Here is a 25,000-nt window from a genome sequence, read left to right as displayed (position 1 = left end):
AGATGGCACCCCACCAAGAAGGGCAAACTGGTGTTTGGACACACAGACGGGAGCCTGTCGGTGTTTCAGCCAGGTACCGAGGTTTGAATGTGACACCTGGAGGTCTGTGATCTTACAACAAGTGTCCCCTGAAAAGAGAAGGAATGTCAGTGGGTTTTATTTGAAATTACAATAAATTATATTTACACATTTATATATATTTACTTAGAATATAGTTGTTTCTTTGTTTCCTGTAAAAAGCTGACTTGTTAGTAGAAGTGGGAATCACCATACATCCCACGATACGATATTATCACGATACTTAACGCACGATACGATATTTTTGCAATTTTTAAAAATATTTTGCGATATTCAGATTCTGTACATAAAGGTAAACTTTATCAATATTCATTTTCTCTAATATCAAAGTCTCACACTCAGTCTTTCTCTCATTTCAGTTTGATTGTTGACAAACTGAACGGTTTGTATTACAGTCTAGTCCAACTTAACTGAATCAACCATCTGGTACAATTATAGCTATTCTGAACTATGCAGTTTATGAAAACTATGCAGCCCCTTCAGCAACTGAAGAATTTGAAAGTAAATTAAAACAAAATATAATTTTACATTAAATAAAAAAGTTTTAAACTTAATTAAAATAAAACATGTCTTAAATTAAAATAAGTAAACTGTCATGTTTATTGCTGCCAAAAACAAGTTAAACACATTTGGACAGTGAAGGAATGTCAGGATTCTTGCTCAGAAAAAGGATCAACAAGCTCTGAAGTCAGAGCACAAAAACCTTTTTTGTAACAAAGTATCGATTTCTGCTGTCCCTGTATCCATACATTATTAGCAAACAAAATATCACCATGCTACAAAGTATCCATTTTTTCCCCACCCCTACTTGTTAGCCTCTGTTTTTAGTGTTCGTACCTTTAAGCATTTGTGTGTAATTATAATTACTCTGAAACATCAAATGAAATACATTCAAATTCCACTTAATTACAGGAGATTACACCTTTAGTCACAGCCGTATTATCAAGTGTTGCCGTGTTAAAAAAGTATTTTGATTTTAAGTTTTCAGTGTTTTGTATCCAGATTAGAGACGTGATGCAGAACACACAGAGTATTCGCAGAGATTTGCACAAACATTCGTATTAAAGGACGTTTTTATTAGGGGTGGGGAAAAATGGATACTGTGTAGTATGGTGATATTTTGTTTGCTAATAATGTATGGATACAGGAACAGCAGAAATCGATACTTTGTTACAAAAAAGGTTTTTGTGCTCTGAATTCAGAGCATGTTGATCCTTTTTCTGAGCAAGAATCCTGACATTCCTTCACTGTCCAAATGTGTTTAATAAACATGACAGTTTACTTATTTTAATTTAAGACATGTTTTATTTTAATTAAGTTTAAAACTTTTTTATTTAATGTAAAATTATATTTTGTTTTAATTTACTTTCAAATTCTTCAGTTGCTGAAGGGGCTGCATAGTTTTCATAAACTGCATAGTTCAGAATAGCTATAATTGTACCAGATGGTTGATTCAGTTAAGTTGGACTAGACTGTAATACAAACCGTTCAGTTTGTCAACAATCAAACTGAAATGAGAGAAAGACTGAGTGTGAGACTTTGATATTAGAGAAAATGATGATTGATAAAGTTTACCTTTATGTACAGAATCTGAATATCGCAAAATATTTTAAAAATTGCAATAATATCGTATCGTGGGATGTTTGGTGATTCCCACCTCTAGTTTTTACAGGAAGTCAGGTAGGTGCGCGTTCCTAATATGGTCGTGACAGCCCCCTGAAACGAGCTTATCCACTCAGAGGAATAAGTGGGAGGGGCTAAATCAGTTTGTGTCAGACAGAGGGTGAAGTGAGGAACCTGCACCGAGGAAGTCATCTTTATTTATATAACACATTTAAAAGACATCAAAGTGCTGAACAGAGGGATGATGTAATAAAAGAATTAAAATAGAAAGAAAACATAGAAACACTGTAAGACATCCGTGTATGTTTGTAAACAATATGTGTACATGCAAATATGCATACATATAGTCAAAGGAGCTTGCAAAGAAAAGCGTCTGGACTTCTTTAAGTTACTTGAAGACGTTTCACCTTCATCCGAGAAGCTTCTTCAGTTCTAAGGTCAAATGGTGGAGAGTCCCAGATATAAACCTGGTGGGAGTGTCCTCCCACAGAGGGACAAAAGGACCCCCTGATGATCCTCTAATCGCCTGAGCCAAGGTGTGGAACTGGGTGTGGGTCCCAATCAGCCAGAGTTTCTGGTGAGTTCATTGTGAAACCTGGCCCCACCTTATCATGCGAATTCCTGAGGTCAGATGGCCCAGGATGTGAGTGGGCGTTAAGGCGTCTGGGAAGGGAACTCAAAACTGGATTATAGATGGCAGAGAGTTGGTGTCGTAAACCACCGCCTCTGTTCAAAGATGGTCGCTCACAGTGGACATAGATGGCTTCTTTCACTCCTCTTTCAAACCATCTGTCCTCTCTGTCCAAAATGTGAACATTGGCATCCTCGAAGGAGAGTTTTCTCCAAGCATGACATCCCGGTGTACTTCAGACCCAGCAACACACTCAGACAAAAACTGGTTCACCCGAAAGACAAAACGCCAAAACACAGACTTAACAATGTGGTGTATGCCGTACAGTGCAGCGAGGAATGCCCAGACCTCTACATTGGAGAGACCAAACAGCCACTTCACAAGCGCATGGCACAACACAGAAGAGCCACCTCCACAGGACAAGATTCAGCTGTCCATCTGCATCTTAAGGATAGAGGACACTCCTTCGAGGATGCCAATGTTCACATTTTGGACAGAGAGGACAGATGGTTTGAAAGAGGAGTGAAAGAAGCCATCTATGTCCACTGTGAGCGACCATCTTTGAACAGAGGCGGTGGTTTACGACACCAACTCTCTGCCATCTATAATCCAGTTTTGAGATCCCTTCCCAGACGCCTTAACGCCCTCTCACACCCTGGGCCATCTGACCTCAGGAATTCGCATGATAAGGTGGGGCCAGGTTTCACAATGAACTCACCTGAAACTCTGGCTGATTGGGACCCACACCCAGTTCCACACCTTGGCTCAGGCGATTAGAGGATCATCAGGGGGTCCTTTTGTCCCTCTGTGGGGGGACACTCCCACCAGGTTTATATCTGGGACTCTCCACCATTTGACCTTAGAACTGAAGAAGCCTCTCGGATGAAGGTGAAACGTCTTCAAGTAACTTAAAGAAGTCCAGACGCTTTTCTTTGCAAGCTCCTTTGACTACGATGACCTGGATGACTGAGAACCTTCACAGACATATGCATACATATACAAAAATGTACACATTGACACACAAGCACACATACGTGAACATAAAATACATGTATAAATGTCTACACATGCAAACATCCACTGAGATAAAAGACCAGAGTAGTTAAAACAGGATAAACGAGGTGTCAGAGAGATCTGAAAGGTTGGTCTTCAGATTCGATTTGACGACTTGCAAGGATGAAGAGGATTTTCTAAAAGAGGGGAGACTGTTCCAGAGTCTCGGGGCGGCAACGGAGAAAGCCCTGTCGCCTCTAGATTTGAACTGGGAGCGTAGAAGTAATAACAGCATCTGACTGGAGGAGCGCAGGGCTCGAGTGGGGCGGTGCAGGCTAAGATCTGAAATGTAACCTGGAGCCAAACCATGGAGAGCTTTAAAAACAAATAAAAAAAACCTTAAAATCAATTCTATGTTTAACTGGCAGCCAAAGTAGAGATGCGAGTATCGCAGTCATACTCTCTCTTTCTGGTCCCCGTCAGGAGCCTTGCAGCTGCATTTTGAACAAGTTGCAGGTGGTCAGTCTTGAGTGACAGATGCCTAAATAGAGAGAGTTACAATAGTCAAGACGTGATGATAGGAAATGTTGGATAACAGTTTCCAGGTCTTTAGATGACAGGATATTTTTGAGTTTAGAAACGCTCCTGAGTTGGAAAAAAACGCCACGAACAACTGAATTTATTTGCTTTTCCAGCTTGAGAGTGGAATCAAAAATGAAACCAAGATTTTTTACGTGGGGATGTACATGAGCTGATAATGGGACAAGACTAACAGAGTCCTGCTTACTGAAGATTATAATGTTGGATTTGTTGTGATTTAGTTTGAGAAAGTTCAGAGACATCCAGCAATGTATGTCGCTAAGACACTCTGAGACTTTCTGCAGCGTACTGTCAGCACCTGGTTTTAGAGAGAGGTAGAAATGTGTATCATCTGCATAAGAGTGACAGGAGATCTGGTGTTTCTGAAAAATGGAGCCTAATGCGAGCATGTATAAGGAGAATAAGACCGGGCCCAGAACAGAGCCCTGAGGTATTCCACCGGTTAGTGTAGCTGGGAGGAGTATTTGTTACCCAGCATCACAGAGTAGGATCTGCTCTCCAGGTAAGAGGTAAACCATGTTAGAGCAGAGCCTTGAATGCCGACACGTCTTTAGACGGTTCAGTAGGATTGTGTGGTCGACAGTGTCAAATGCTGCACTCAGGTCTAGAAGGATTAAAACTTTTTCCAGTGTCAGCAGCTAAAAGCGCATCGTTGAACACCTTCAGCAGAGACTCTGTGCTGTGGAGGGCTCTGAAAGCAGACTGATATTTGTCCAGAATCGTATGTGTGTCTAAGAATGAAATAAAGAAGGATTATTCTGTCAATCATGCAAATGCAGTGTGTCCAAAGAAAAGACCTTTACCCCCCTGTTCTCTTCCTGAGGGAGTAAAAGCCAAAAGCACGTGCTGCGTCCGGAGTCTTTAGAGGGGACAGATGAGGAGGACCCTGTCAGTGCCTTGGAGTGGGACCCTTTGTCAACCGACTATTTACTAGGTCAGATCTGAGAGCAGTAAAAAAGCTTTTTGTCTGGTCTGTGTTCGCCCACAGAAGCGATGAACTGGTTACCTCTCTTTCAGTGTCTAACCTTCATAACGGCATCCGGCTGGTGGACAGCGAGGCCTTGGCCTGCATCACGTCGTTCTGCTTCCCCTCAGCTGCCGCGTCCGTGCAGTGTTTGGCCTGGGTCCCGTCTGCGCCCGGCATGTTCATCACCGGAGGTAAAGCCTGCGTTCACGTGGGATGTGTGTTCCTTTCTGTTTGCTCGGGTGGACGTGTGCTTCGGGCAGCTGGTGTGTGGGACATGCCGCTCTCCTGCTGCCATCTTTTATGCATGATTCTTATTTGCATGATAATGAGAACATTTGACTTGTGAAGTCCACAATAACACATTTAAGTGGGTTCACTGAATATATTTACAGTATGAAAGAGCCTCCGAGGCGTGTCCAGTGATTTGTTTCTGTCCCTCAGACTCGCAAGTCGGCGTGCTGAGAGTGTGGAACGTGTCTCGCTCGACTCCGCTGGACAGCTTTAAGCTGAAAAAGACGGGATTTCACGCTTTGCATGTCCTCAACTCCCCACTGGCCAAGAAAGGTACCGTCTTTAGTAAACGAGCTGTAACAGCAGGAGAGATGAGAAACACTGAAACAGCTTCAGTTTCAGTCACGATGGAGCAGTCGGTCAGAGCAAAACCCAACAGACACCCAAAATCTACTGAGTTATTTAAATGATTAATCCACCATCAATCATCCATCCATCCATCCATCATCCATCCATCCATCCATCATCCATCCATCATCCATCCATCATCCATCCATCCATCCATCATCCATCCATCATCCATCCATCATCCATCCATCCATCCATCATCCATCCATCCATCCATCCATCATCCATCCATCCATCCATCATCCATCAATCATCCATCCATCCATCCATCCATCATCCATCCATCATCCATCCATCCATCCATCATCCATCCATCATCCATCATCCATCCATCCATCCATCCATCCATCATCCATCCATCCATCCATCCATCCATCCATCCATCCATCCATCATCCATCCATCCATCCATCCATCCATCCATCCATCCATCCATCATCCATCCATCCATCATCCATCCATCCATCCATCCATCCATCCATCATCCATCCATCCATCCATCCATCCATCATCCATCCATCATCCATCCATCCATCCATCCATCATCCATCCATCCATCCATCCATCCATCATCCATCAATCATCCATCATCCATCCATCCATCCATCATCCACCCATCCATCCATCCATCATCCATCCATCCATCCATCATCCATCCATCATCCATCATCCATCCATCCATCCATCCATCCATCATCCATCCATCCATCCATCCATCCATCCATCCATCCATCCATCATCCATCCATCATCCATCATCCATCCATCCATCCATCATCCATCCATCCATCCATCATCCATCAATCATCCATCATCCATCCATCCATCCATCATCCATCCATCCATCATCCACCCATCCATCCATCCATCATCCATCCATCATCCATCCATCCATCCATCCACCTATCATCCATCCATCCATCCACCCATCATCCATCATCCATCCATCCATCTATCCATCCATCATCCACCCATCCATCCATCCATCCATCCATTTATCCATTTATCCATCCATCCATCTATCCATCATCCATCCATCATCCATCCATCCATCATCCATCCACCCATCCATCTATCCATCATCCACCCATCCATCTATCCATCATCCACCCATCCATCTATCCATCTATCCATCCATCATCCATCCATCCATCATCCATCCATCATCCATCATCCATCCATCCACCCATCATCCATCCATCCATCCATCCATCCATCCACCCATCATCCATCCACCCATCCATCCATCATCCACCCATCCATCTATCATCATCCATCCATCATCCATCATCCATCCATCCATCCATCCATCCATCCATCCATCCATCCATCATCCATCCATCCATCCATCCATCCATCCATCCATCCATCATCCATCCATCCATCCATCCATCCATCCATCCATCCATCCATCCATCATCCATCCATCCATCATCCATCCATCCATCCATCCATCCATCCATCCATCATCCATCCATCCATCCATCCATCATCCATCCATCATCCATCCATCCATCCATCCATCATCCATCCATCCATCCATCCATCCATCATCCATCAATCATCCATCATCCATCCATCCATCCATCATCCACCCATCCATCCATCCATCATCCATCCATCCATCCATCATCCATCCATCATCCATCATCCATCCATCCATCCATCCATCCATCCATCATCCATCCATCCATCCATCCATCCATCCATCCATCCATCATCCATCCATCATCCATCATCCATCCATCCATCCATCATCCATCCATCCATCCATCATCCATCAATCATCCATCATCCATCCATCCATCCATCATCCATCCATCCATCATCCACCCATCCATCCATCCATCATCCATCCATCATCCATCCATCCATCCATCCACCTATCATCCATCCATCCATCCACCCATCATCCATCATCCATCCATCCATCTATCCATCCATCATCCACCCATCCATCCATCCATCCATCCATTTATCCATTTATCCATCCATCCATCTATCCATCATCCATCCATCATCCATCCATCCATCATCCATCCACCCATCCATCTATCCATCATCCACCCATCCATCTATCCATCATCCACCCATCCATCTATCCATCTATCCATCCATCATCCATCCATCCATCATCCATCCATCATCCATCATCCATCCATCCACCCATCATCCATCCATCCATCCATCCATCCATCCACCCATCATCCATCCATCCATCCATCCATCCATCCATCCATCATCCATCCACCCATCCATCCATCATCCACCCATCCATCTATCATCATCCATCCATCATCCATCCATCCATCATCCATCCATCCATCCACCTATCCATCATCCATCCATCATCCATCCATCCATCCATCCACCCATCATCCATCCATCCATCCACCCATCCATCCACCCATCCATCCATCATCCATCCATCCATCCATCCATCCATCCATCCACCCATCCATCCATCATCCCTCCGAGGTGGAAGCAAAGATTAAATATGGACTGTCCAACTATTTTTCATTCATTTCTCACTAAAGTTTAAACAGATTGATAGCTGTGCAGTATTAGACACCTCTTAGACATTTAAAGAGCAGAAAGTTACTCAGCAGTTAAACAAAGATGTAAGGATCCTTTAAAGGCCAGGAGTAGACCTGCTTTCCTCTCACACTCCTGAGATCAGCAAACATCCTTAGCAGCAGACCCTCAGCGCTGGCAGTGGGTGAACATTCACATTAATACAGAGAGTTTTACAAACTGCCTGTGTTGGATCATTTTCCAATGATGAAAAGTAGATTTTTCTGTGTATCTGCTGTCTAAAAGGTTAAATTCAGCATCACAAAAGTGTTAATGAAGCCAGAAGTGCTGAGCTCACAGTGACTGTTCTACATTTCAAGGAGAAAACAGTTAAAAATCCAGAATCTGGATTTTGTTAAATAGTCTTCATAAGATTTTGGTTTTGCACTGCGCGTACAGCTAACACTCTCCACAGGTGAGTTTGTGTCACAGCCCTCTTCTCTCTGCAGCTCAGAGCTCCTGCTCCCCCAGTAAGAGTCAGTACACCAGTTCCACCAGTGAGGCGGTCCCTCCCCCGACCCTGTCGCAGAACCGCTCCTTCTCTCTTCCTCCGGGCCACGCCGTCTGCTGCTTCATGGACGGAGGCGTGGGGCTCTACGACATGGGAGCCAAGAAGTGGGACTTCCTGCGAGACTTGGTATTCTTTGGCATCCTCACACGTGAGTGACAAAAAAGGAGCTTCAGCTCACCGTGTCGCGTCTTCCTCAGGGTCACGTAGAAACCATCTTCGACTGCAAATTTAAGCCCGACGATCCCAACCTGCTCGCCACGGCCAGCTTCGATGGAACCATCAAGATCTGGGACACAAACACTCTGACAGCTGTTTACACCTCGCCCGGAAACGAAGGAGTGGTCTACTCCCTGTCCTGGGCTCCGGGTAGGCTAGCTGCACGCATGCACACAACACACGCATGCATGTACACACACACATGCACACACACGCACACACGTAACTGTGTGAAACCTCAGGAGGGACCCGGTGAGGCTGTTCTCAGCTTTATTAGCTTGTTGTAGATATAATTCAAGATTCAAGAGCTTTATTGTCAGTACAACAGCATGCACAGTATGCAGCGCACTGAGATGCTGTTTCACTCCAAGCCTCCTGTGGTGCATTTATAAGTATATAAAGGATGTATCTCCAAAAGATATAAGAGTAGGAATTACAAATAAACAACATGCTGTTTTTGTGTTACACATCAGTCGATACATGATCGACACTTCATGAGTGCAGATGTTTTAAAAATAATAATTTATAAAAACCTTACAGGTGCAGTCAGTCATTTTCTGAGGTTAATAGAAAAAACGATGTCGTTCTTGTAGATACGCTTTGAACAGTGTGTAATGACGTCTTCTGATAATCTGATGTGTTTTCATAAACTCATAATTCATGTATTAAAAATAAGGAGTGGGTTTGCAGTTTGTAGAAGGCGCCACGTTCCCCCAACATTTCCTTCGTGGATAAGGACGTGTTCCTCGTACACGGCTGCAGACCGGCTGTAGCACGCAAAGGCGGAGGAGAAGTTGTCGGCGTTCTCGTGCAGTGGAGAGACATTTAGATCTGTGTCTGCTCGCCTCATCTACTGAACTAAAATCATCTGAAAACGTGAAGAACTAAGAGCAAACAGAGAAACAGCTCATCGTCTCAGACTCCCTCTTTATACCAACAGAGGAGTCGCCCCCTGCTGGACATGAGGAAGAATGCAGGTCAGACAAACAGAAGAAACTCTGTGGCTGTAAAAGTGACGAAGCTTTTACCTGGAAACGCTCGATGTGCTGCTGCTGAACAGCAGACAAACCAGGAGTGACGTGTGACGTTTCCACAACCACTAAATTCACATCTCACCAGCAAAGTGATAATAAAGTAAAAACAGCATGTCAACAATCACCTCCACAGCGACACGTCAGAGCTTAAAAAAACATCATGCAAGCCAACATAACACAACACGACAAATAACTGATGACCCACAGAGAGCAGGTGAACTCGCTCTGACGCTCAGCAGCGTCTTCGTGTTTCTGCGAGAGCAGGAAGCTGAACCACAAACACGTCCCACCTGGACAATGACCTCGTGGGATGACCCTCTGGCTTTTTATTTGCACAACCACAGAAATCCCACAAACCCAGTTTAGCATTAACTGTGAAACCACGGGAACTCTCCCTGACGTCATAATCAAAGTTTCTGTTTGCTTCGTCCTCAGTCAGCCGCCGCCGCTGTGCTTCCTGTGTGCGCTCTAATTCATTCACATTTTCTTGGACTAAAATTCGCCGGCACACAGCGAACACACACACACACACACACACACATCATGAAGTGGTTAAATAACACGGCTTTAAATTATTCTCCACTGTGGAAATGCAGATTTCACTTTGACCAAATTATTATGTTTTTCTTTATTCCCACGATGCAACAAAGGTTTACAGTCACACGGTTCTAATAAGACAACATATATTCTATATATCAGCGTATAAAATGACTGGATACATCTAAAGTAGATAATCGTATTCACACGTCCATCTTTCCAAAGGTTATTTTTAGGACTGCACCACCTGATAATCACGCAGGAACCTCTGGAGCTGAAAATGAAGCGAGCTGCAGTTCCTCTACTGACCACTTGAGGCTGTCTCCATCAGCCAGCAGCTGCACACAGAGCGTTAAAACATCACAGACTGTAAATAAACGATGGGCATGGCCGCTGTGACATCACTCAGTGCTTTCTGGGCTTCTCGTCCTGAAGTCTCGTCATTAGCGAGCTGAGCTAACCGCGCGTAACGACACTTTATGGTAACGTGTCAGAGAAATGAAAATAAATCAGTTTGATGATAAAAACGGGGCGGAGACAGTAAATACAGTCAGCTGATCTTTATTGTTCTAGAGTACACAACACACGGCGGCAGACCGTCGACCAATCGGGCGACGTCCCGCGTGGCAGCGGTTCATCTGTTGCACAGATCAGAACTGCAACAGCTGACAGTCATCACGGGCGGACGATTCAGGATCCTGCAGGCCAGCGACTTCAAGCAGCCCTTTTTGTGCGTTACCACTGTGAAAAGGACAGAAGTGACCATCACACATCCTCCCAGCCGCTCACGGCGCCGTGAGTCGGCCCAGCAATGCGTTTGTTCTCTTTTGTTTGGATCAATGTCACAGCGACGGGAGGCGAGACTTACCCGGCCCAGAAGTGATGACGAGAGTAGAGCAGACGTCGTTAGAGCCGGAGCACGTCTCCACAGGACGTGAACACAACTTCTGGCCTCCACAGTGACACTCCAAGGCTTCACCTGCAAAACACGTCGAACAATCACCTTCAGCCGTCGCCAGCAGCCCCACGGTTCACTCACGCCGCCACACACCGTCTTACAAACATCAAACAAACGTAAGAGACGAACAGAGAGCAGGTCTGCAGGTGAACTCACTCTGACTGACGGCCAGCAGCAGCAGCACAGCGAGCATCACAGTCTTCATGTTTCTGCGAGAACAGGAAGCTCAACCACAAACACTTCCCACCTGGACAATGATCCCGTCTCTCCGTCGGGCTTTTTATTTCTGCTTTTTGCCTCATTTGGGAAAACCCACAAATGCAGTTTAGCATTAACTGTGAAACCACGGGAGCAGGTTGGTGTCGACATCAGCTGATATTTACACTTTCTAAGATCCTTCCTGAGTTTTCTCTGTGTAATAAAAACACTTATTTATGAACACGATGATGAAGCGTGTGGTTAAACTCGGGCTCTTGCAGCAGCGAATCTAGATGGGTGGCATCCGGTGCTAAGCGCCAGCCTAAAATGATGTCTTGCCTCCCAAAGTGGCGCCCTAGTTTGCACATGACAGTGTTGTTTAGTGTAACAGCACGAACACTTTGAGCGTAGTTACAGTCAACAGTGAATATCAATTCTTAAACTAAATACATTGCATAGTGCCCCTCCCCCACCAGTAACAAATGGTTCAGCCCACAGCGCAGAACGGCTTTTTTCTTGTTGTCAGTAGCAACCGATGCTCATGATTGTGGGACTCCAGAGTTCACACAGACGGCTGGTTGTGACACTCTGGAAGTGGAAGGAAGCTGAGTGATATTAATCCTGCGGGGTCCACGGACGTGTCGGCGCCTCCAAATCACACGACTGATTTAACTGATGATTACAAACACACATGAGCCGCGCTTTTTTCTAAACGCCGTTGTCATGTTTTTTTAAAAAGCTTTTTTTTCTAAGGACAGAACGAAAACAGCAGAGGAAGAAAAAAGTCAACATGTGGGATTTGGTTGTTTAGGAAGAGCGGGAAGTTTTGGGAGTGACGGCAGAGGGAGGTTTTTGAGATGTGGGAGTTTGTGAGCTTTAGTGTGTAGTCGTTGTTTGTTTTGTGTGTCGGTGAGGGCACTATGAACGTCACAAAGGTCGATGCAGTGGAAACCCAGAGCAGTGATGCTGCTGTCAGGCCTGCAGCTGCAGCACTGAGCTGTTCTCTGTCCTGACAAACAAACTTTTACTGGCACAAATAATTTGGGGCGTCTTATTGTGACACCTGGTTGTCTCGATTTAGTTTTAGTAATATTATTAAATGGTTGTACAGAATGTAAAAAAGGCAGCATTTTAGAGGAATAGTTGTAGATGTTCACAAAATGTACAATTTCTATCTGCGTTTCAAGTTCTACCAATAATTTACTCAACATGTTTGTGGTTTTTACAGGAAATATACGACTAGATTTGATGTTTCTGTGTGATTTCAGATCAGTTATGTTAATACAGTCATTCAGACACGTGAGGTCGAGCGGGAAAGTTGATCCCAAGCAAGGCAGGAAAATAAAATGAAACCGTTTAGATTGAAGAGCTTTATTGTCAATACAGCAGCAGACAGAGTACCGAGATCCTGTTTCACCCACGTCCTCCGTGGAGCATTTATAAGTAGGGATGCAACGATACCAATTTTTTCAAACCGATACTTGGATCTGAGTACTTGCCAATACTGAGTACAAAAACCGATACTTCTACCACACACACACACACTGCCCGTGGATTTTCTCTTGACATTTTTCTTCGCTTTCCCAAAACCTGAGTTAAAGTTGGCTGTTCCACACTGCTGACATTTTGTTTAGCCTAGCTACAGCAGCCTCCAGTTTCTCTTTTTTATCTGGAGCTGCCAGTCTGACTCGTCTAACCCTGTGTCTGTTTAGCGCGGGATGTCCCCCTAGTGGCCAATCTAAAAAACTACAACAGAAATGACAAGCCACCCTCTGATTAATGAAATAAGTTGGTATCGGTTCATGGTATCGGTTAACTTTTACGAGTATGAGTACACACACATTTTACAGTATCGGCCCCGATACCAGTATCAGTATCGATACCGGTATCGATACCGATACCCGATACCAGTATCGGTATCGGTGCATCCCTATTTATAAGTATATAAAAGATTTATTTAGAGGTGAAATACAAATGTGAACTCAAAAGGAGTCAAAGCTGGACGCTTATATTTGGGACCTCAGAGGTTTAAAACCAACAAATCGTTCAAAACTAGGTTGAAATTGTTGTTGATGACGGCGCAGATTTCTGACATTTTGTGTAGATTTGAGCAACAATTAGATTTTTTTTCTAACAAAAACAGTGAAACTGAAGCTGGACGTGTGTTTGTAAAGTAACCATGTTGTGTTGCTTTCTGGATTTTATACTTATTAGGTACATATTTATTTATTATACAGGTTATACAGGACATAACATTCACGTTTTATGTAACTAAAGTGTTTCATTATGTGGGCTGCAGACAATAATGAAGTTATAGATTATATTTATATGACAAACATGTAAACTTACAGCCTTTGAATCATTGTAACCATAATGTAACAGCTGCGTGTGTGTTTGAAAGACAGGCTTTGATTTTCCACTCGTCCACACGACTCCGAGCAAAGCTCTCAATGTTGAGAGACGTCACAGACTGTAAATAAACGATGGGCATGGCCACTGTGACATCACTCAGTGCTTTCTGGGCTTCTCGTCCTGAAGTCTCGTCATTAGCGAGCTGAGCTAACCGCGCGTAACGACACTTTATGGTAACGTGTCAGAGAAATGAAAATAAATGAGTTTGATGATAAAAACGGGGCGGAGACAGTAAATACAGTCAGCTGATCTTTATTGTTCTAGAGTACACAACACACGGCAGCAGACCGTCGACCAATCGGGCACTTCAATGTTGAGAGACTCGTGAGTCAGAGGGAAAAACCAGCTGGTTCAAAGTTTGTGTTTGCTGTGAACGTCCTCAGACCAGCTTTGATACTTCCTGTGCGCTCTAATTCATCAGCAGGGACAGTTTCTTTAACCCTTTAAAGCCGTGTTTTGCGTAACTATTTTTAAATCCTGGTAGATCTGCAACCACGTGAGCTAGCGCAATAATTTTTTTTGCATATGAAACCGGAGGAGTTGTACTTACATCTTATGCCATCAGCTTGTCCTCGGTCACAGTTTCCTTCCACATATAGCTTTGCAAAAACTGCATAAAAAGCACTTGCAGCAACAAAAACATAATATTCCAGAAACACGCTTTGCCGATCCGATCAGCTGTTCATAACACTTCCTACGTCCATCAGCGCGAACTATCGCATGTCCGCCATGACCTGCCCGAAACCGGAAGTGACGTCATTTTTGCAGAAATGTAGTTTTTTACCATCAGGGCCTCATGAGCCTATACTGGTGTTTTTAAAAGTTATCTTTGACTTTATGACTTTCTGTGTCGTTTCTGGGATGCTTAGGACTCATATTGCACTGCTGGAAATAGTTTATTTTGATGCATATGCTGCTTTTTTGCAAATTTGCATTAAAATATTTATTTTCGTTTTTCCTGCAGTGTATAAAAATTGGTGTATTTCAAAAATAAAACTATGAAGACACTCAAAATAAATTTCCTGTGGTGGGAAACTATTTTGTGCAACTTTTTTGTATTTACAGTTTACAGGGATAAGCCTCTTAAATTTCTCTAACTAGAAATATATGTTAAAAAAACAAAAACGATTTTCAATTTTTTTGTAGTTTATTGCACTTTTTTGCAATTTATATAATTACTATGCACTTAATGCAGACATATTATTAAAATCTGGGCTGTAATGGTTGTATTGATGTATAGCAACTTGAAATGCTCCCAAAAATGGCTCCACAGCATGTAAACATATAATATAAGCTCTGGCGGACTTGGTTCTATGGTCGGTCTGAAAGGGTCAATCCGAGGCTCACAGATAACAGGAAGCAGGTTAGATGGTCTGGTACTCACACACGTTCATGCAAACACCTTTTCTTTTTCTTTTAAAGTCCACACACAGAGCTTTTAGATTGCCCACATGGTTTATGCTGTTTTGGAAATCAATCATCTTCGCCTGTTTTTCTTCTTCTTTGATCAATAAGAGGAGCAGGTTGGTTTTGTCTCCTCAGGTGATCTGAGACACCTTGTGTCACTAAAGCAGCAGCGTTGAACACTTTCACTGCGTCGTGTAGATGAACTGATGACGTGTTTGTTTCTCTGTGCAGGAGACCTGAACTGCATCGCGGGGGCGACGTCCCGTAACGGAGCGTTCATCTGGGACGTCAGGAAAGGAAAGATCATCACTCGCTTCAACGAGGTGAGTAGGGCGCCCCCGTGCGTCTGAACTCGATCACACGATGCACAGCGTGATGCGTCTGTCTGTTTTCCTCCAGCACGGTAAAAACGGCATTTTCTGCATTTCCTGGAGCCACAAGGATTCAAAGCGGATCGCCACCTGCAGCGGAGACGGATTCTGGTGAGCGCTTCCTCTTCTCTCCCGACGACGGCGCCACGTTTGTCCTTTGCAGTGATTCATGTTCTTGTTGTTGTTGTGGCGACAGCATCATCCGGACCATCGACGGTAAAATCCTGCACAAGTACAAACACCCCGCTGCTGTGTTCGGCTGCGACTGGAGCCAGAACAACAAGTAAGACCTGCATCCACATCGTTGGGCTTCACTCGAATCATGTAAGCAACATGGTAGGATGTCAGCACGGAGAAGGAAGAACAGGAACGCAGACAGAACGAGGACGTGAGTGTCACAGCCGGGGCTGTTTGGAGGTTATCCAGGCACAAAACGTGTCACCCAGCGGCTCGTTGATATGAACAGTTTAAGCCTCCTGCTCACCAGCTCTGTGAGTCCGATGAGTTTATGGTCCCAGTCTGTGGTTTCAAGTCTTATGAAGAAGACATGATGTTCTTCTAAGTTCCTCTGTAGTGTCAAAAGTCAGCAGGTGCTAAAGTGTACAGTTGAGCTAAATATGGGCTGATATCTACACACACGATTAGGGATGGGTATTGTTTAGGTTTTATCTGATACCGGTGCCAAACCGGTACTTTTGAAACGGTGCCGGTGCTTAAAGACTGGAGAACACACAATTGGTCCAAAAACCTCTCATGTTCAGCTGTTTTTTTGTAAAAAGATAACAATGTTAGCCTTTTCTGCAGCTATGGGGCATATATGGTGTCATTCTTGGCTGGAAGCAGCTTAATCAATGGAAAAAACACAAACTTTGTCCAAAAACCTCTCATGTTTAACTGTTTTCCACTTTTTCTTTGGTCATTTTAGCCTTTTTGTCCAGGGTGAAGGGAGTATCTGCCATCAAACAAGAAGACAGCTGCATGTAGCTATGACGGTGTTTGCTAGTTCACCTTACATACATTAATGTAATAACGTGGTTAGCCTACTCAACGTAAATTACACACGAACAACATTAAGCTACTCACGCAGAGAAGAACGGCTGCTGCTGCATCATCATCCTCATCATTTCTGCTACACTGGCAGGGCTAGGGGCCAGGACTCTCCTCTTCAGGTTTTGGGGGATGTTGCTAACTCCGGGTCGATAACAGGCACCACACCCGCAGTAGATGTGCTCGCTGTGAGGTCTCGCAGCAAGTTATCAAATACGGCGCATTTTCCGGCTTTTAAAAAAACGCTATGCGTCGCCAGGTGTTTCATCAGATTTGAGGTGTTACCTCCTTTGACAGTATCACAGTATCAGCTTAAAGCACTTGTTGCAGCTGCTGAGTTTGTATCTTTTGCTGTGAAGTACAGCCAGACTTTGACCGCTTCATCTTGGGCGTTTTTAATCTGTAGCTCTGCTCTAAAAGAACGTACGTACCTGGCCCCGCCTACTATCCTCGGAAACGTAAAATGATTGGCTAGAATCTAAAGTGTATCGCAGATCAGGAAAATAAAGCACCGAAATGTGCGCTGCTTTTCGGTCTGGTTACTACCGTTTATGTCAGAACCGGTGCCATCATGGCACCGGATACCGGTACCCATCCCTACACACGATACACTGACCCCATCATCCAGCAGCATGCAGACCCTCCTGTAGCAGGACAAACCTGCACTGATGTTTCCTGTGTGACTTCATTAATCTGTCTTCTTCACAGCATTGCTCATGCACAGCTCTCTGAAGGTCCAGCTCTGGACTCTGGTTCAGACCTGGACTTTGTCCCATCGATGACCCAGTCTGGTCCGAGCTTTAGCCTCTGTGTTACTTTGGTGTAGAGAGGAGCTTGTGTTCACTCAGACCGTCCTCCTCCTCCGTTGGTTTCCTCCAAACGTGCTTCACAGACAAACATCTGCACTTTGTTCTCGTCTGTTCCTGTGTAGCTGCATCCACACAAAGCCAGCGCTGCAGTTCCTCTGATGTCCAGCAGTGTTTGTGTGAGCGAGAATAGAGACGAGGTCACTGTTTGACCCGTCAGTATTTCCTATTTAAACCAGCAGCACAGCAGGTTTACGTTTCCATGGAAGGTCAAAGGTCGGTGTGCACCAACATCAGCTGATGGAGCGCCTGTGGGGGGTGCATGTTCGTTAACGCTGAGCAGCAGGTTGAAATAAAGCGTGGTGATCCTTTAAAGCTGTGAGAACGTCACCGCGTGCTTCTCCGTCTGCAGGGACATGATAGCGACGGGCTGCGAGGACAAGAACGTGCGCGTGTACTACCTCGCCACGAGCTCGGACCAGCCTCTGAAGGTGTTCACGGGGCACCTGGCCAAGGTGTTCCACGTTCGCTGGTCCCCCCTGAGAGAGGGCATCCTGTGCTCCGGATCGGACGATGGGTGAGTGCAGACACACTGAGAGGAGGAGGCGGAGCACGCCATCCCAATTAGCCTTGGTTCACAGAGTGTGTGTGTGTGTGTGTGTGTGTGTGTGTGTGTGTGTGTGTGTGTGTGTGTGTGTGCAGGACTGTTCGTATCTGGGACTACACGCAGGACGCCTGCATCAACGTGCTGAGCGGGCACACGGCTCCGGTCAGAGGCCTGATGTGGAACACGGAGGTGCCGTACCTGCTCATCTCAGGTAGCGTCTCTCACCTGCGTGTGAGTCGTGTACAGTGGGCGGTCTCAGGAGACGGCGTGCTTGTTTGTGCTGTCTCACAGGTTCCTGGGATTACACCATCAGAGTGTGGGACACCAGAGACGGCACGTGTTTAGACACAGTCTACGACCACGGCGCCGACGTGTACGGTGAGTCGGGCTCCACTTCCTGTTTACGGCGCGCTTCAGTAAACATTCGCGTGTGTTCCTCTGACGGCCGCTCGCTCTGCGCGTGTGCAGGTCTCACGTGTCATCAGAGCCGTCCCTTCACCATAGCGAGCTGCAGCAGGGACAGCACGGTGAGGCTGTGGTCCCTCACGCCGCTCATCTCGCCTCTGCTGCTGAACGTCCTCGCCGACCAGCCCTGGGAGAAGGTCATCGGAAACACGGGTGAGAACTCACAGGAACTTTAATCTGCTCGTTCGTGCTGCTGACGCCGGTTTCATCGCCGCGGAGGATTTGTTGTACCGCCGTGCTGCGGGGTCACTAACCCCCGAAGCTTCGAGCTGCTTCAAAGTAACAAACGTTTGTTTCTATGGCGGCGTTACAGTTTCGTCATGGCGAGCGTTGAAGCGTCTCACTGCTTCTTATCGCTCCCTGATTTATGTCTTATTGTCACTATTTTAACTTTATGACCATTTTTGTTTCTTATAATGAAGTGTCTAACAGACTGTGTGTGTGTGTGTGTGTGTGTGTGTGTGTGTCTGTGTGTGTGTGTGTCCATGTGTGTGCGTGCGTGCAGACACAGCTATGGTTCCCGGCTCGCCGCCGCTGCTCTGTGGAAAAGTATCCAGAGACATCAAGCAGGATCTGGACAAGCTGAGCTTCGACATCAGAGCCAAGAAGCTTCGCTGGTTCTCTGAATGCTTTTCGGTAACGACCTCATTGTTGCGCTGTTTAAGCCGACAGCCCCGCGCTGAGCTGCAGCTGGACAGCCTGAACTGTTTAATGTAATATTAATTATGCAGGTCAGCAGGCTGTCGCTGAGCCGTGTTTCTAATGATTCAGCTCAGTTTTATTTATTCGGCACCAAATCAGGACAAAAGCCAGAGATGAATAATAACTAATGATTTATAAATAAAGTTGACTTTGAATTACTGAGAGGTGACCTGGAAGTATCAGACCAGCCTTTGTGAAAGCAAAGCAGATACATCCCATAATTCATAGCAGCACAGCCTCATAAAGACCGCGCGGTCCTCTTTCCAAGCTTAGAATGATGTCATAGCTCAGTAACATCCTCTCACTGCTGTCATAGAGCTGAAAGCTAAGGTTCGCCGGGGGCGGGGCTTCTTCTGTTATGACCAATGACATTTATCCTTATTAAACGACATGAGGGGAGAGTCTTTGTGATTGGTGCTTTTCTCCTCCTGCCAAGCTTTTCACTGCAGCCTCGTTTGCCTGCTCCTCCCCTCCTCCTCCTGCTCCTCCTCCTCCTGCTCCTCCTCCTCCTGCTCCTCCCCTCCTCCCCTCTTCCTCCTGTTCCTCCTGCTCCTCCCTTCTCCTCCTGTTTCTCCTCCTACTCCTACTCCTCCTCCCCTCCTCCTCCTACTCCTGCTCCTCCTCCTCCTGATCCTCCTCCCCTCCTCCTCCTACTCCTGCTCCTCCTCCTCCTGATCCTCCTCCTCCTGCTCCTCCTCCCCTCCTCCTCCTACTCCTGATCCTCCTACTCCTACTCCTGCTCCTCCTCCTCCTGATCCTCCTACTCCTACTCCTGCTCCTCCTCCCCTCCCCTCCTCCCCCCTCCTCCTCCTGATCCTCCTCCCCTCCCCTCCTCCTCCTCCCCTCCTCCTCCCTTAATCCTCCTCCTCCTCCTGTTCCTCCTACTCCTCCTCCTGCTCCTCCTGCTCCTTCTGCTCCTCCTCCTGCTCCTCCCTTCCTCCTGATCCTCCTACTACTACTCCTCCTCCCCTCCTCCTCCTACTCCTGCTCCTCCTCCTTTTCCTCCTGTTCCTCCTACTCCTGCTCCTCCTTCCCTCCCCTCCTCCTCCTCCCTTACTCATCCCCCTCCTCCTCCGGCTCCTCCTCCTCCTGTTCCTCCTACTCCTACTCCTGCTCCTCCTCCCCTACCCTCCTCCTCCTACTCCTACTCCTCCTGCTCCTTCTGCTCCTCCTCCTGCTCCTCCCTTCCTCCTGTTCCTCCTACTCCTCCTCCCCTCCTCCTCCTTCTGCTCCTGCTCCTCCTCCTGCTCCTCCCTTCCTCCTGTTCCTCCTACTCCTCCTCCCCTCCTCCTCCTTCTGCTCCTGCTCCTCCTCCTACTCCTCCTCCTGCTCCTTCTGCTCCTCCTCCTTCTGCTCCTGCTCCTCCTCCTGCTCCTCCCTTCCTCCTGTTCCTCCTACTTCTCCTGCTCCTCCTCCTCCTCTCCCCTCCTCCTCCTGCTCCTACTCCTCCTGTTCCTCCTACTCCTCCTCCCCTACTCCTGCTCCTCCTGCTCCTCCTGCTCCTGTTCCTACTCCTCCTCCTCCTGTTCCTCCTCCTCCTCCTCTCCCCTCCTCCTCCTGCTCCCTTCCTCCTCCTCCTTCTGCTCCTGCTCCTCTCCCCTCCTCCTTCTCCTGCTCCTCCTCCTCCTTCTCCTCCTCCTCCTGTTCCTTCTCCTGCTCCTCCTCCTCTCCTCCTCCTGCGCCTCCTCCTGTTCCTCCTCCTCCTCCTGCTCCTCCTCCTCTCCCCTCCCCTCCTCCTCCTGCTCCCTTCCTCCTGTTCCTCCTCCTACTCCTACTCCTGCTCCTCCTCATCCTGTTCCTCCTCCTACTCCTCCTCCTGCTCCTCCTCCCCTCCCCTCCTCCTCCTACTCCTACTCCTCCTCCTGCTCCTCCTCCTGCTCCTCCCTTCCTCCTGTTCCTCCTCCTCCTCCTGCTCCTCCTCCTCTCCCCTCCCCTCCTCCTCCTGCTCCCTTCCTCCTGTTCCTCCTCCTACTCCTACTCCTGCTCCTCCTCATCCTGTTCCTCCTCCTACTCCTCCTCCTGCTCCTCCTCCCCTCCCCTCCTCCTCCTACTCCTACTCCTCCTCCTGCTCCTCCTCCTGCTCCTCCCTTCCTCCTGTTCCTCCTACTCCTCCTCCCCTCCTCCTGCTCCTCCTCCTCCCCTACCCTCCTCCTCCTATTCCTCCTCCTCCCCTAATCCTCCTCCTGCTCCTCCTCCTTCTGCTCCTCCCCTCCTCCTCCTACTCCTGCTCTTCCTCCTGTTCCTCCTGCTCCTCCCTTCTCCTCCTGTTTCTCCTCCTACTCCTACTCCTCCTCCCCTCCTCCTCCTACTCCTGCTCCTCCTCCTCCTGATCCTCCTCCCCTCCTCCTCCTACTCCTGCTCCTCCTCCTCCTGATCCTCCTCCTCCTGCTCCTCCTCCCCTCCTCCTCCTACTCCTGATCCTCCTTCTCCTACTCCTGCTCCTCCTCCTCCTGATCCTCCTCCTCCTGCTCCTCCTCCTCTCCCCTCCCCTCCTCCTCCTACTCCTCCTCCTGCTCCTCCTCCCCTCCCCTCCTCCTCCTACTCCTACTCCTCCTCCTCCTCCCCTCCTCCTGCTCCTCCTCCTCCCCTACCCTCCTCCTCCTATTCCTCCTCCTCCCTTAATCCTCCTCCCCTCCTCCTCCTACTCCTGCTCCTCCTCCTCCTGATCCTCCTCCCCTCCTCCTCCTACTCCTGCTCCTCCTCCTCCTGATCCTCCTCCTCCTGCTCCTCCTCCCCTCCTCCTCCTACTCCTGATCCTCCTACTCCTACTCCTGCTCCTCCTCCTCCTGATCCTCCTCCTCCTGCTCCTCCTCCTCTCCCCTCCCCTCCTCCTCCTACTCCTCCTCCTGCTCCTCCTCCCCTCCCCTCCTCCTCCTACTCCTACTCCTCCTCCTGCTCCTCCTTCTCCTCCTCCCCTCCTCCTCCTCCTCCTGCTCATTCTGCTCCTGCTCCTCCTCCTCCTCCTCCTCCTGCTCCTCCTCCCCTCCCCTCCCCTCCTCCTCCTACTCCTCCTCCTCCTGCTCCTCCCTTCCTCCTGTTCCTCCTACTCCTCCTCCCCTCCTCCTGCTCCTCCTCCTCCCCTCCTCCTCCTGCTCCCTTCTTCCTCCTCCTCCTCCTCCTCCTGCTCCTTCTGCTCCTCCTCCTTCTGCTCCTGCTCCTCCTCCTGCTCCTCCCTTCCTCCTGTTCCTCCTACTTCTCCTGCTCCTCCTCCTCCTCTCCCCTCCTCCTCCTTCTCCTACTCCTCCTGTTCCTCCTACTCCTCCTCCCCTACTCCTGCTCCTCCTCCTCCCCTCCTCCTCCTCCTCCCTTACTCATCCCCCTCCTCCTCCGGCTCCTCCTCCTCCTGATCCTCCTACTCCTACTCCTTTTCCTCCTGCTCCTCCTCCTCCTGCTCCTCCTCCTCCTGCTCCTCCCCTCCTCCTCCTCCTCCTGCTCCTCCTCCTGTTCCTCCTGCTCCTACCTTCTCCTCCTGATCCTCCTCCTCCTGCTCCTCCTGCTCCTTCTGCTCCTCCTCCTGCTCCTCCCCTACTCCTTCTCCTGTTCCTCCTCCTCCTGCTCCTACTCCTCCTGCTCCTCCCCTCCTCCTCCTACTCCTTCTCCTCCTCCCCTCCTCCTCCTGCGCCTCCTCCTGCTCCTCCTCTCCCCTCCCCTCCTCCTCCTACTCCTCCTTCTGCTCCTGTTCCTCCTCCTCCTTCTCCTCCTGCTCCTCCTCCTCTCCCCTCCCCTCCTCCTCCTGCTCCCTTCCTCTTGTTCCTCCTCCTCCTCCTCCTGCTCCTCCTCCTCTCCCCTTCCCTCCTCCTCCTACTCCTCCTTCTGCTCCTGTTCCTCCTCCTACTCCTACTCCTCCTACTCCTCCTCCTCCCCTCCTCCTGCTCCTCCTCCTCCTCTCCCCTCCTCCTCCTGCTCCTCCTTCTCCTCCTCCTCCTGTTCCTCCTCCTCCTCCTCCTCCTGTTCCTCCTCCTCCTCCTCCTCCTCCTGCTCCTCCTGCTCCTGCTCCTCCTCCTTCCTGATCAAACAGAGATCCGGACAGAGTGAAATCTGTTTTCATATTTACAGATTATTATTATTACAGATGTTACAGATTTTAAAACTACTTCCTGGTTTATTTGGAGTCTTCGCTGTGAGATCTCCTCTTCCTGTTCCTCCTCCTCCTCCTCCTCCTCCTCCTGCTCGTCCTGCAAACGCAGCAGCAGTAAAGCCAGAGAACATCATGTTAGCAGGACGCGTGTCCACAGTGTGTGGTGGAGAGAGGCTGGATTACTGGTCTGATTAAACATGTTTGAACACATCAACGTGCTGGTTTTTACACGTGTGTGTCTGTGTGTGTGTGCGTGTGCGTGTGTGTGTGTGTGTGTGTGTGTGTGTGTGGCAGCCTCCAGGTGGCAGCAGTAACCTGTGGGACCTGGTGTCAGTGATTAACGGCCAGGACGACTCGCTGCTCCCAGCCAGCTACAGCAAAGGAGTGATGCACATGAAGCACCTGCTCAAGTTTAAAACCGTGAGTCCTGATTGGTCCTTTCACTGTCACAGCTGACGTAGCGTGCACAGTCACCGCCACACCTGTTCCTGCTTGAGTTGTGATCCAGCAGCAGACTGTTGCCTCATGCTCCTGCAGCTGCAGGCGTGCAGCTCGTCTCTATCTGCTGCAACGATTTGCCCCAGCACATCAGACAACATTTAATTCTAATGATCATTTTCTAGCCTCAGCTTTTGTTTTCTTCCAGTCTGAAGCTCAGGAGCTGACCATCGTGAAGATGTCCAAATTCGGAGGAGGAATCGGAGCGCCGAGCAAAGAGGAGCGGCTGAAGGAAGCCGCGGATATCCATCTGAGGCTGGGACAGACCCAACGATACTGTGAGCTGATGGTGGAGCTGGGACAGGTGTGTGTGTGTGTGTGTGTGTGTGTGTGTGTGTGTGTGTGTGTGAACGCACTGTTCCAATGAAATTTTGACTAAAACAAAAAGAAGAGTTTGAGTGAGCGGTGATGTGAGTGTTTTGTGTGTTTCAGTGGGAGAAAGCGTTGTCTGTGGCGCCGGGAGTCTCCATGAAGTACTGGAAGAAGCTCATGCAGAGGTAACACCGAGCGTCTGTGGATCTGCTCGTTTCTGACATGAAAGCTGCACTTAATGTTTTCTGACTCAATGAGTGCGCTGAGGTCGACTGTTTGTAAGGTTTAAGGCGATCGTGCGTCCATGACGTGTTTAAGTGTTTAAGTGCAGCGAGTCCCGGCTCATTTCCTGCTGCCGAGGCCACAAAGGTCACGATAAATAAACGGTTTATAAGGTTTATCGAGTCTCACATTCCTGCTCCACACGCTTCACATCAGCCTGTGCTCGTGGCAGGAGAGCGGACCAGCTGATGGCCGAGGATAATGACGACGCCATCCCGTACTGCGTCGCCACGGGAGACATCAAAAAGCTGGTGACGTTCTTCAGTGGGAGAGGACAGCTGCTGGAGGCCTTACTGATCGCACAGGTACAAAGATCACACCAACACGGACGCATCAGCTGTGACGAGGGACGCACACGTGACAACATCCTAACCATGAATGTTTTTAGGGAGCGTGTGAGGGGAACATACGTGCTCCTCAAAGCTCTTCAGCCAACCACACGACTAATGACGTGGA

General features: G+C 48.1%; 1 protein-coding gene and 2 long non-coding RNA genes across 4 annotated transcripts in view; 2 read left to right on the top strand and 1 right to left on the bottom strand.

Annotated features, from left to right (window-relative positions):
• The window catches only part of wdr17 (WD repeat domain 17), a 51,629-nt gene that overhangs the window by 6,198 nt on the left and 20,431 nt on the right, over nucleotides 1-25,000 (top strand). The window contains exons 4-22 of the mRNA XM_085161758.1: nucleotides 1-73; nucleotides 4,749-4,859; nucleotides 4,943-5,083; nucleotides 5,334-5,456; nucleotides 8,553-8,740; nucleotides 8,812-8,980; nucleotides 15,608-15,699; nucleotides 15,776-15,858; nucleotides 15,944-16,030; nucleotides 18,013-18,177; nucleotides 18,303-18,418; nucleotides 18,499-18,585; nucleotides 18,676-18,825; nucleotides 19,178-19,308; nucleotides 23,747-23,872; nucleotides 24,099-24,254; nucleotides 24,383-24,447; nucleotides 24,717-24,849; nucleotides 24,933-25,000. The exon at nucleotides 1-73 is cut by the window's left edge and continues 158 nt beyond it; the exon at nucleotides 24,933-25,000 is cut by the window's right edge and continues 21 nt beyond it. Coding sequence (XP_085017884.1) covers nucleotides 1-73; nucleotides 4,749-4,859; nucleotides 4,943-5,083; nucleotides 5,334-5,456; nucleotides 8,553-8,740; nucleotides 8,812-8,980; nucleotides 15,608-15,699; nucleotides 15,776-15,858; nucleotides 15,944-16,030; nucleotides 18,013-18,177; nucleotides 18,303-18,418; nucleotides 18,499-18,585; nucleotides 18,676-18,825; nucleotides 19,178-19,308; nucleotides 23,747-23,872; nucleotides 24,099-24,254; nucleotides 24,383-24,447; nucleotides 24,717-24,849; nucleotides 24,933-25,000 — 2,264 coding nt within the window. The remainder of the gene's footprint in view (nucleotides 74-4,748; nucleotides 4,860-4,942; nucleotides 5,084-5,333; nucleotides 5,457-8,552; nucleotides 8,741-8,811; nucleotides 8,981-15,607; nucleotides 15,700-15,775; nucleotides 15,859-15,943; nucleotides 16,031-18,012; nucleotides 18,178-18,302; nucleotides 18,419-18,498; nucleotides 18,586-18,675; nucleotides 18,826-19,177; nucleotides 19,309-23,746; nucleotides 23,873-24,098; nucleotides 24,255-24,382; nucleotides 24,448-24,716; nucleotides 24,850-24,932) is intronic.
• Nucleotides 84-3,325, top strand: LOC146516073 (uncharacterized). The gene is made up of 2 exons (XR_014874405.1): nucleotides 84-1,148; nucleotides 1,742-3,325. It is a non-coding gene; the product is annotated as an uncharacterized LOC146516073 (long non-coding RNA).
• Nucleotides 9,684-11,743, bottom strand: LOC146516072 (uncharacterized). 2 transcript variants are annotated; one of them, XR_014874404.1, is made up of 4 exons: nucleotides 11,516-11,743; nucleotides 11,270-11,380; nucleotides 9,859-11,142; nucleotides 9,684-9,698 (listed from the first exon to the last, which is right to left on the bottom strand). It is a non-coding gene; the product is annotated as an uncharacterized LOC146516072 (long non-coding RNA). The 2 variants fall into 2 exon arrangements; XR_014874403.1 differs by lacking the exon at nucleotides 9,684-9,698 and having other exon boundaries at nucleotides 10,947-11,142; nucleotides 11,516-11,653.

Source organism: Neolamprologus multifasciatus, chromosome 6 (genome assembly GCF_963576455.1).
Source record: "Neolamprologus multifasciatus chromosome 6, fNeoMul1.2, whole genome shotgun sequence".
Classification (NCBI taxonomy): domain Eukaryota; kingdom Metazoa; phylum Chordata; class Actinopteri; order Cichliformes; family Cichlidae; genus Neolamprologus; species Neolamprologus multifasciatus.
The sequence above is the reverse complement of the archived record's forward strand: the minus strand, read 5'-3'. Positions and strand labels throughout refer to the sequence as shown.